General features: G+C 45.0%; 1 protein-coding gene across 1 annotated transcript in view; it reads left to right on the top strand.

Moving 5' to 3' along the window:
• Positions 1-7,153: 7,153 nt before the first annotated feature.
• The window catches only part of ANKDD1A (ankyrin repeat and death domain containing 1A), a 42,333-nt gene continuing 37,093 nt past the window's right edge, over positions 7,154-12,393 (top strand). The window contains exons 1-2 of the mRNA XM_070953812.1: positions 7,154-7,187; positions 10,580-10,687. Coding sequence (XP_070809913.1) covers positions 7,154-7,187; positions 10,580-10,687 — 142 coding nt within the window. The remainder of the gene's footprint in view (positions 7,188-10,579; positions 10,688-12,393) is intronic.

The following is a 12,393-nucleotide window of genomic DNA, read 5'->3' as shown; positions in this document are numbered from 1 at the left end:
GACTAATTGTGTATTGTAATGACTCAGTAAGCCTAGGTCACAACAGTCCCCAAAAGAACTATTCTTAGACTATTCTCCATTCAGTTCCCAAGACAGAGTATCTGCCCCTTACCCAGGCCCTCTCAGTCCCACGTTCCTTATCATCAGGTGTGGTTTTCAATCTTTCCAGCTTTAAAAGCCACATTTGTTTTTCATTGAGTTTAGCAGCGGTGCTATTGCAAATGTTTTCCTGACAATATAAACAGGCTCCAAAAGATTAAAATATCACAGGAGAGACATAATAGAGAATATGTTTCTTTAATGGGTGGCTTTAAGATGTAAATAATAAACAAGAAGACAAGAAAGTTAGGGATAGTCTTTCTCTACTCAAGAATTCTGGCTGGGCTGGAGAAGAACTTTCTGATTCCATCCCACAGCAAATACAATTCTCAGATGACACAAATTTCCAACATCTGGTAGGGTAGGGCAATGGGAATCATAGCAGTTTGTCTCTCAAAGGCCTCCTGATCTCATTCCTAGCTGTTGCTGCTGCTCTTGTTACATATTTTCCTACAAGTTTGCATGATTCTTGTACAAAGGCATCTCAAAGCCATTTACAACACATAAAAACCCACCATCAAATTTAATAACAGAATATAATGCCGAAAGCCTATGTGCAATAAATATGGAGAGAGGAAAACAAACGTTGGATGAAAGGGCATTCGTCCAGCAATTTATTCAGAAAAGGTCAAGAGGATGACCTTCAACGGATACCCCCCAAAAGTGTACATGGAAGCAGAGCAACAATTGTGCAAGGAAGCACAACTCCAATTGCAGGTCAAAGAGCATTTAGAAATGAAGGAGACGCGATAGAGAAGACCTTCCCATGAGCACCTATAAAACAGCAATTATTGATTCTCAACACACTCAGGAGAATTATTTATAATATTCTTAATAATCAACCTTGTCTATAATGGGGAAGGTCGTTTCCAGGCAGGAATTCAAAAGGCTATTACAGATAGTCCTTGCTTAATGATGATATTTGGGACTTGAATTTCCACTGTTAAGAAATGCAGTTAGAAAGTATGATATCATATGACTGCATCGCAGGGGTGAAATCTACTTACCTTCCTCACCGGTTCGGAAATGCTCACTTTGCTCACGCATGCGCACAAGTCACATGCACGCACACAACTTCTGTGCATGCGCAGAAGGTTAAAAAACATTACTTCCTGGTTAAAACAAGGAAGTAATGACACCTGGGCGGTGATCGCTACGGGATTGCCAAACCACAGGGAAATATCGCTACCGGATCAAGCAATCCGGTCCGATCCAGGAGCATTTCACCCCTGCTGCATCGCATAAAGACAGCAGTCCCAGCAGTCTCCAAGCTGCCATCATTAAGCAAGAATGTCACGTGATTGCAACTTTTGATTTCCTGCCAGCTTCCCCATTGACTTTGCTTGTGGGAAGCAGGCAGAGACATCGCAAATTGCATTCACGTGACTGTGGGATGCTGTGTGACATCATTAATCAGGCACCAAGTATCCCTATCACAATGATGTGACTGTGGTGGGGTCTGCAAATGGCTGGAGCTTCAAGGACCAGTTGCAATTACCACTTATCATCACAGGTTCAAGTGGTTGCTGAACAAGTGGTTGTTAAACAAGGACCATCTCTATATAAACAACTGCTACAAGTGTCTTTGTTGTCAGAGAAGGCTCTTAGAAAAAGGAGTATAGCTTTTATCCTAATATACTCAGGATATATTGGCTCTAAATGGGAAAGTTCAGTTGCTGCATTCTCTTAACGCAATTGTTTCAATCTCAATAAACCTTGTTAAAGAGAACTCTGAAAGAATTGTGCTTGGAAAGTACTTGAAATTACTTTTAATTTAGGCAACTGTCAAGGAGCTGCATAGAAAGGAAGTCACATCCGTCTCCTTAAATCCAGCCAAAAGATTGTGGCTGCACACTTTCCAACAATCACTAGATTTGTTTCCTGTGGTTATTCAGAAGATTGGAGGCTGTTTTGTGGCTCTACCCTCAAAGAGGATGCCCCACACCTATCTGGATATTTGAGATCGGTCTCCAATATTCATTGATATCTTACATTTGTAGCTTCTAAAAACATTAAAGGATGCTAGTTTTTGTATTTCTGTCTGTTATTGTCTCCAATCTAATAAAATGTTTTGGCATCCCTTCTGTCCAGCTCCTTGAGCGTTGCCTAAATTAAAATTAATTTCAAGTACTTTCTGCAAAGAGACTTAAATGATGCAGTATGAGTTGGCTAAAAAGTATATCTAAAATATCTACTATGACTTTGCTTCTTTCGGTGGTGGGAAATAATAGGAGAAGGAGTGGGATGGTTTTAGTCACACACTGTGCTGAGCTACAATTTATTTAATAATGCTTTAGCAAGTGAATCACAACTGGCTGATAAACTGTGGTTTGCGAGCCTTAATAATTAGGTGGCCAGATATTAAACCAAATTCTAAAAAAAAAAAAAAAAAAAAAAAAACACCCCACACTCAGAATTAATTCAGTTTGCAAACTCAGCCATTGAATGATCTTTGTGTTTATGATCCCTTCAAGTTATTGGTGACTCCTGGTGGCCAATTGGATTAGTTCCTGCAGACTTCTTAAGATTTTCAGAAGTGTTTGCCACTGCTTACTTCATAGGGCTGAGCGAGAGTGCCTGGCCCAATGTCACCCAGCTGTTTTCATGCCTAAGGAGGCACTAGAACTCATAATCTCTAAGTTTCTAGAGGTACTTTAATCACTATTTAAATAATAATAATAATAATAATAATAATAATAATAATAATAATAATAATAATAATAATAATAATTTAATTTAATTTAATTTAATTTAATTTAATTTAATTTAATTTAATTTAATTTAATTTAATTTAATTTAATTTCCAATTTATATACTGCCCTTCTCCCTGAGGACTCAGGGTGGTGTACAGCCAAGATAAAAACATAGAATACAAATATTAAAAACAGTTAAAAATATATATACATTTTGGCCCGAAAGTTAAGAAATCACAGACTGATTAAAAGAATTTAAAAATTTCTTCTTAAGCCAACCTGGCTTGCTGGAAAAGATGGGTTTTAAGGGAATGATGGAAGGCATTGAGGTCATGGATTCTCCTTATCTCAGGGGGCAACTGATTCCAGAGGGTAGGAGCCCCCACAGAGAAGACCCTCCCTCTGGCGGTCACCAGCCTACATTGTTTGGCTGATGGCACCCTGAGGAGGCCCTCTCTGTGGGAGCGCACCGGTCGATGGGAGGTCGTCAGTAGCAGCAGGCGGTCTCGCAGATAGCTAGGCCCTATGCCATGGATAATAATAACAACAACAACAACAACAACAACAACAGATTAAATAGATGGAAAACCAAAGCTTTGCATGGACAGCACTTGAAAAACATTGAAGGAAAATGTGATGATGACAACTTTACATGGGCATGGCTTAAGATGGGAACCATCAAGAAAGAAACGGAAGATTAATACTGGCTGCTCAAGAAAAAAGCACTACAAACTAATGCCATGAAAGCAAAGATACAAAAATCCACCGACAATCCAAACTGCCAACTTTGCAACAACAAAGTCAAATGTGTTTCATATTTAATATGTGAATGCAGCAAAATCGCACAAACTGATTACAAAGCTAGACACGACTGAGTTGCTAAATTAATCCACTGGTCATTATATTAAAAAATACAACTTTCCTGTATCCAAAAAGTCATGGGAACATAAAGTGGAAGAACTTATAGAAAATGAGAAGGTGAAGATCTTGTGGGACTTTCGAATACAGACGGATCATCACTTGGAACACAACACGCTGGATATCACAGTTATCAAAAACCAAAACGTACAATTTATTGATATCGCGGTACCAGGAGATGCCAGAGTCGAAGAAAAAGAACTGGAAAAAATCATGAAATATTGTGACCTGGCCATTGAAACTACACGGCTACGGGTGAAACATGTAACAATGATACCCATTGTCATCGGGGCACTTGGTACCATGTCCAAGAATTTCACAAAACACTTCAAGAAATGGCAGCTTTCTGCAATAACACCAGTGGAACTGCAAAAAACTGTGCTACTCGGAACATCATATATTTTAAGAAGGTACTTGGTTGATACCTAGGATGCTGGCAGCAACCTGTATCAACCATTAGCACCAGTCAGTGGTATTTGTGACACATTTTTAAATGTCCAGTTGACTGAGTTTCATTTTTAATGAATAAAAGAGAATAATAATGATAATAACTAAATCTTAAGAAGGTACTTGGTTGATACCTAGGACGCTGGCAGCAACCCATATCAACCATTAGCACCAGTCAATGGTATTTGTGATGCATTTTTGAATGTTCAGTTGACTGAGTTTCATTTTTAAGGAATAAAGATAATAATAATAACCACCTTTATTGTCACTGCACAACATATGTACAATGAGATTGGTGGAGCTTCCTCAGTGTACCTCCCCAACACAATAGTACCTCCTCAACTCACAGTGGAAACAGAAAATCCCTAACCCAATAAATCATATTTATTTATCTATATAATATTTACTTTATAATATTTATATTTATGTTATAATATAACATATTTATAATATTTACGTTATAATATGTATAAAAGTAAATATGGAATTATGTAATTATATTTCCCTCCTTTCCCTTTTTTTCCCTACTATGCTCATTTTAAATGTACTCCTAGCTATTTCTTCTAGTGCACTCCCTCTCTTTCTCTCACTCACTCACTCTCTCCCCCCACCCAGTGTGTGAGTGTTACAGATACACAGAGGGGGTGTGATCCATTTCAAAAATGAGAGCACTGCAGACTGCAAAGAAATGCCAGTGCATTTTAGTACTGTTGGAAGTTTGGCCATCTGGCCTTCAGCATTTCCAAGCCTTTGCAAATGTCCATCATATCCCACCAACCTTCCAATATCAAATTGTCCGCTTTGCAGACTTTCTCGCCCCCTGGTGGGAAGGAGAACTGAAAAATGAAGAACTTGGGAACTTATCCAGAGAGCTGGCCAGAGTGGAGAAGACTGAAGGAGTTACCCATGAAGAACAGAGAATAATAATAATAATTTTAAAAATAATAATAAAAGGGCTGGGCTCCACGAAAGTTTCAGGACCCTGGAGAGCGCAAGGCTTAACTGGGGGGCTCGGCGGGAATCCGGAAAAGCAAAGGAAATGGCCACGCCGAAGTTTTCCTTGAGTTGGAAAGAAACGAGCTGAGTCGAGGGACTTCACGCAGGAGCAGAATCAAAGAATCAACAACGATATAAATACAATTGCATTTGATGAGTAATGATTACACGTCGTTAATCTGTCCAATCTACTCCTCTTAGGTACCACACAGATAAATTTTCTCCAAGGTGATCTGCCCCTTAACTTGGTCCTTCAGCTCTTCCAACGGGACAATTAAATTAGCATGTCTGTAACAACGAAGGATGCAGCAATGTGCACGGCGTCCAAAAGGAAGATCAAATTAATCTATTCGCCCCCTCTAGGATGCATAAAGATATTCTCCCTGCAACTTTCGGTCCAGGGACATTGTTCGTTCCGGTTCCAAAATCAACCCGTGCAGGGTTCAGTTCAAAGCTGAGGGCGAGGAGACAAGTCGGTGTCTGCCTTCTGGGTGTCTTTTAACCTGGTTAACGTTATCTTGGGTCTTTATCAAGACAAAGGGAAGGGGAAGAGAAGAGAAAAGGGAAAGTCTGGGGGAAACGAATGGAACCGGTGGAAAGGGGAAGGGGAAGGAAAGAGGAAAGGTTAGGGGAAGGGAAGAGGAAGGGGAAGGGGAAGGAAAGAGGAAAGGGAAGGCTAGGGGAAGGGAAGGGAAAGGGTAGGGGAAAAGAAGGGAAGGGAAGGGAAAGGAAGGGGAAGGAGAAGGAAATGGAAAGGGAAGAGGGAGAGAAGGGAAGGGAGGGGAAGGGTAGGGGAAGAGAAGGGAAGGGAAGGGGAAAGGAAGGGGAAGGGGAGGGGAAGAGAAGGGAAGGGAAAGGAAGGGGAAGGGAAGGGAAGGGAAGGGAAGGGAAGGGAAGGGAAGGGAAGGGAAGGGAAGGGAAGGGAAGGGAAGGGAAGGGGGAGAGAAGGGACGGGAGAGAAAGGGTAGGGGAAGAGGAGGGGAAGAGAAGGGAAGGGGAAGGAAAGGGAAAGGGAAGAGGGAGAGAAGGGAAGGGAGGGGAAGGGTAGGGGAAGAGAAGGGAAGGGAAGGGGAAAGGAAGGGGAAGGGGAGGGGAAGAGAAGGGAAGGGAAAGGAAGGGGAAGGGAAGGGAAGGGGGAGAGAAGGGACGGGAGAGAAAGGGTAGGGGAAGAGGAGGGGAAGAGAAGGGAAGGGGAAGGAAAGGCAAGGGGAAGAGAAGGAAAGGGTAGGGGAAGAGAAGGGAAGGGAAGGGGAAGGGAAGGGGAAGAGGAGGGGAAGAGAAGGAAAGGGAAAGGCAAGGGGAAGAGAAGGAAAGGGAAGGGAGGGAAAGGGTAGGGGAAGAGAAGGGAAGGGAAGGGGAAGGGGGAGAGGCAAAGGGAAGGATAGGGGAAGGGGATGGAACGGAGGGAAAGGTGAACAGGAAGGGGAAGGGATAGTGGAAACGGAAAGGCAAAGGGAAGAAAAGGCGAAGGGAAGAGGAAGGGTAGGGAAAGAGAAAGAGAAAGGGAAAGAAATAATATTATATCATGCACTGTATCTAATTTGTGGGAAGACTCGGCGGAGAAATTGCTGCAGCGAAAAAAACAAAAACAGCCAGCAACCGCCGGCCGGGTCTCCTCCGTGTTCACCTTCCTGCCCTTCCCTGCTAGCCCGTCGGGTCCCTCGGGCACGGCCACAAGACGCCCCATTCGAGCTAAGCGGGTGCCGCCCGCCCGGGCGCGGGCGCGGCCACGGGAGCGCGCGTGGAGCGCGGCCGCGTGCAGCCTCGTCCTCGGCGCCCCCCCCTCCCCCCGTCCCCATCGCCTCCCTTTTCTGGGCGACGCTTAAGCAGGCTATTTTTAGCCCGGCTCCGGCTGGGGACGGAGGGACGGAGGAGGCCGGAGCCGCAGCCGCAACCCCGGGCGGACCAAGCGCGTGCCTAACCCGGCTTCGGCCGCGTCCGCCTCGAAGGGGCGTCCCCTGGAACGACGGGGATGCTCGGGCGGTGAGCTTGCCGGCGGCATGGAGGACGACTTGGCTTCCGAGGAGGACACGCGTGAGGATGGGGCGAGGGAAAGGCGCGCGTGGGGAAGGGGAAGAAGGAAGGGGGTCCCTCCAAACGGTCCCTGCCCCTGGCTGGGGAAGAGAGGGAGGGAGGGAGGGAGGGAGGTGAAAGGTGTCCCTTCCAAGAGGCATTGGTGGGGCGAGAGCCGGAGGAAGGATGGTGGGTGGCCCGAAGCAGCGACCAGTAACTGGAACAGAATTGGAAGGGACCTTGGAGGTCATCTAGTCCAACCCCCTGCTCACGCAGGAGAACCTGTACCAGGGATTCGAACCGCCGAACTGCCTACCTGTTCTGATCGACAAGCTCAGTCTCTTAGCCACCGAGCCACCTAGCTAGTCAGGCAACCAGATCCCTGCTGGGTTCCAGCACAACCGCCCAGATCTTCAGCCTGCTTGTCATCCGTGAAAAGACGGGTGTGTGTGTGTGTGTGTGTGTGTGATCCATCCAACTCCTGCAACTCCTAGAAGCAAAAAGCACACAACCTTTTCGGATTGGGGCGAAGGTGGGGGGGGTGGCAATTAGAAGACTGGGGAAGGGGGGTGGGGCGTTGCCCCCAAACGGCTTTAATTCAGGGTCAAAAGCCTACAAGGGTCTGCAGAAACTCCTTGGTTTCTAGGATGGTGGGTAATAATTTGAGTATTTGGGGTCCCACCCCCCACCCCTCTTCCAACTCCCCGCCCTGTGTTATCAAGCCATTGACTTCAACGGATAGAAAATTATGACCCGGGGTGGATGGGTTGGGGAGTTGGAATCATATTGGCAATGTTTAGAGCAGTGTTTCTCAACCTTGGTAGCTTGAAGATGGGGGGGACTTCAACTCTCAGAATCCCCCAGCCAGCGGTGCTGGCTGGGGGTTTCTGGGAGTTGAAGTCCCCCCATCTTCAAGCTTCCAAGGTTGAGAACCACTGGTTTAGAGGCTGGTATGAATGGCTTGTCCCTTTGCCCTGTAGGGCAGGGGTCTCCATCCTTGGCAAATTGCTGGCTGGGGAATTCTGGGAGTTGAAGTTCGCCAGGCTTAAAGTTGCCAAGGTTGGAGACCCCTGCTGTATGGCACAACTGTCCGGTTTGCAAACTTTAAGCCAAATGTTTCATTTTCAAATCACAGGGGCTGAACTAACAAGCTAAACCCATTGGATGAGTTAAAATATACTTCCTCCCTCCCTCCCTCCCTCCCTCCCCCCCCCTCTCTCTCTCTCTCTCTTTTTCTTTTCTTTTTTTCTTTTTTTCTTTTTTACTTTCTCACTTTCTTATTTGTTTGATATCAGCAATTGAGATGATTGCCAATCTCACCAGAGGAGTGATTCTAGGTGTTGTGGTTGCGGTTGGTTTAGGGCAGGGGTCTGCAACCTTATACACTCAAAGAGCCATTTGGACCCATTTCCCACAGAAAAGAAAACACCGGGAGCCACAAAACCCTTCGCGTGCCTAACTATTTCTTGAGCCGCCATAAAACTAGCATATGTAGTTGAATTAAATGTTCTGTTTTCTTCTGAAACTTTTCTTTTCTTGGATTTATCTATGGTTGGCCTACCAGGGGTTGAAAAGCTCAATAAATTGCGTGCCGGCGGGTGTTGCACATTGGCTTTTGTGACACATATTTTGAGTGACAAGGAGCCACAGCAGAGAGGTGAAAGAGCCACATGCGGCTCCAGAGTCACAGGTTGCTGACGCCTGGTTTAGGGAGAGGGAGGAGGAGGAGAAAAGGAAGAGGGGGTTGTTGTAGATTTATATCCTGATGGTACAAGAATATTTTGGATTTTATTTATTTATTTATTACGTTATATTATTACATTTATACAGGTAATCCTCGTCTTATGAAGTCCTAGTAGCACTAAAAAAAAAAGAAGTGACTATTTTTCACACTTACGACCATTGCAGCATCCCCGTGGTCACGTGATCAAAATTCAGATGCTTGGCACCTGATTTGTATTTATGACGGTCACAGTGTCCAAGGGTCACGTAATCCGTTTTTGCGACCTTCTGACAACAAACCCAGTTTCACTTAACAACCATGGGACTAACTTCACAACGGCAGTGATTCACTTAACAACTGTGGCAAGAACGCTCGTAAAATGGGGCAAAACTCACTTAACAGCCATTTTGCTTAGCAACAGAAATTGGGGGGGGCAGTTGTGGTCGTAAGTCGGGGACTATCTGTATGCCACCCGTCTCACTATTCAAAGTGTCTCGGAGTGACTTAGAACGGCAGGCTGGTGGGCTAGTCACAACAAAACAAAGAAACACACAGCCCATTTGTATGTCCCTTAATGTGACTTATTACAGTGCTGTTCCACTGTACTCAGCAATGAGTCATATAAACAGTTCTTTCTCCATAAATTACGACCTAGAAAGGGAGAGGATTTACAATACATAGTAGGTCATATTTCTGCATTCATTTCCTGATCATGCTTCATGACCCTTTTCAAATGCAGTAAAACAATAGAAGGACAATTGAGAGAGTGTTTCCAAGGTGGGGCGTAAAGAGAAAAAAATAAGCTACGGGAGAGCTTTTGTAATTTTATTTTATTTTTCCTTCTATGCTGCACCCTCCCCTCCTCTGAAAGCAGCAGAGAAAACACCAACTGTCAGGTTTTGAGGTCGTCTCAAATAAATTGCATTTCAAACAAAGTCTTTGAAGAAAAACTCCCATTTATTAAGCACGACATTCTAACTCCGACTACATCGCAGCCAACGCTGACTTCCAGACCCAAAACCCTCCCTTTCCGTTCCCCACTCCCCTGCATTCATTGGCCATCTTCCAAATCACTGTACCCCTAATCTACTACTCCAGCTCAAAGGAATTTCCCCCCTCCCATTCCATCTCCTAGGGGATATTATCTCCAGGGAAAATAAGCAGGTGAAAAGTCAAACGTCCCTTTCCAGATGCCTCCGCTTCTCCTTCTTATGTCAGCACTAGAGTAAATGCAGCTTGAAGTGCTGACATCAACCTTGGTAGTCCTGGATTTTTATTCTTAGAATTGGGGCCAGAATTACTAGGGCTAAGTAAGGTGGTTGTGATGAATGAAGATTGAAAGGGATTTTGTGCTGACCTTCTGGTCTGCATGCAAACCCCTCCACCCCGCCCAGAATTTGAATAACAGAATAATAAGAGTTGGAAGGGACCATGGAGGTCTTCTAGTCCAACCTCGGCTCAAGCAGGAGACCTGAGGAACTGGGTAAAACCACAGAATGGCCATGATATGCAGGGAATCCTCAACTTACAACCAGAATTGAGCTCCAAATTTCTGTTCTTAAGCCAGACAGTTGTTAGAGAGAGTTTTGCCCAATTATTACCACCTTTCTTCCCACGATGGTTAAATGAATCCCTACAGCTGTTTTCATTTTATTAACCATCTTTAACAAGCCCTTTCCTTCTCTCCAAGTGCTCCTTTCGGAGAAGTTGTTCCATGATGCAGCCAAACGAAACGACACAGCGTCCATGGTCGAGCTGATCAAGAGAGGGGTTGACGTCAAAGCGAAGAATAACGTGGGTATTTCACTGGGCGCGGGAGGTATAGAATGGGGTCATTCATTGGGCAAACATTTGTACCTCTCCGTCTCCCTGTTTCTCGAAATTTAAATCCCAAAGCGTGATGCTTCGGGTGACTTGTGGAATGCACTTTGGCAAATTGGGATGGCATGGAAAAAGAGACGGGAAGAATAAACGGAGGGGACAAATTCTATTGAGAGATTGCTGGTCTCCTATCCCAGGTGTTTCAATCAATCAGAATAGAGCTGGAAGGGACCTTAAGAGGTCTTCTAGTCCAACCCTCTGCTCAAGCAGGAGACCGTATACCGTTTCAGATAGGTAGCTGTCCATCTGTCTTCTTAAAAACCTCCAGTAATGAAGTACACACAACTTCTGAAGGCAACTTCTGTTCCACTGGTTAATTGATAATAAAGTGCCAGGATCTGGTAACCAATGCTAGATTCAGGAAATAACGAGGGTAACTCTATAGCTTGGAGGACAAGTTGTACTTTTTCCTTTCCAAAGCAGTCCTACCAGGGGTGAAATTCAAAATTTTTCCCTACCAGTTTTGTGGGTATTGCTTGGTGGGTGTGGCAGGGGAAGGATACTGCAAAATCCCCATTCCCTCCCCACTCCTGGGGGAAGGATATTGCAAAATCTCCATTCCCACCTCACTCCAGGGAAAGGATACTGCAACATCTCCATTTCCTCCCCATTCTTGGGGGAAGGATATTGCAAAATCTCCATTCCCACCTCACTCCAGGGAAAGGATACTGCAACATCTCCATTTCCTCCCCATTCTTGGGGGAAGGATATTGCAAAATCTCCATTCCCACCCCACTCTGGGGCCAGCCAGAGGTGGTATTTGCCGGTTCTCCGAACTACTCAAAATTTCCGCTACCGGTTCTCCAGAACCTGTCAGAACCTGCTGGATTTCACCCCTGAGTCCTACCCCACAAACAAGTGGAATGTAAGTGTGGTTGTAAAAATGTCTTCCTGTGGATTTACAAGATCTGGGTTTTCATCTCAGGACTGCAGATAGCTGATCAGCCACTAGGTGGGAGCTAAGAGATATGGTCTGCATCACATAGCTACTACCTAGTGGTCATGCACGGATTTACAGTCCACATATACTGTCCCTAACAGCAGAGTGGTGCGGTGGCCTAGAGGTGGAGCTCTCGCCTCACAATCAGGAGGTTGTGAGTTCAATCTTAGGTAGAGGCAGATATTTCTCTCTCTGGGCACACTGAGAGTATATGTGCTGAACAAAACTCCGCATTGGCGACAGGAAAGGCATCCGGCCATTAAATGCTCTGCTAGCTCCATTCAGTTGCCCAGACTCCAGCCTGCAAGGGATTATTGGGGTCGTTAAATGATGATGATATACTGTCCCTAACAAAAGACAACCAAGAGATAGATTTCACTCAGAAGTTGCCATCAGGTTTCTGCCTTTGTAAATTCCAGGGCTCTTTCAGATCCACCAGTGTTACTACTGAGTGCTCCTAATTTGTCTTAGTTGGATAGGAGCAGAGACTAAGGAGAGGGAACTGGCACTGGCAAGTCCGAAAAGATGCCTTTTCAAAAAGCAACTAGACTTTGTTTTTCCTTGAAGACATTTCGCTTCTCATCCAAGAAGCTTCTTCAGTTCTTGGATGAAACGCAAAACATCTTCGAGGAAAAACAAAGTCCAGTTGCCTTTGGAAAAAAGCATCTTTTGGGACAACCGTG

The sequence above is a fragment of the Pituophis catenifer genome, unplaced genomic scaffold (genome assembly GCF_029215685.1).
Source record: "Pituophis catenifer annectens isolate HBS135680 unplaced genomic scaffold, rPitCat1.0.hap2 SCAF_14, whole genome shotgun sequence".
NCBI classification, from domain to species: Eukaryota; Metazoa; Chordata; class Lepidosauria; order Squamata; family Colubridae; genus Pituophis; species Pituophis catenifer.
This window is presented reverse-complemented; position numbering and strand designations above follow the sequence as displayed.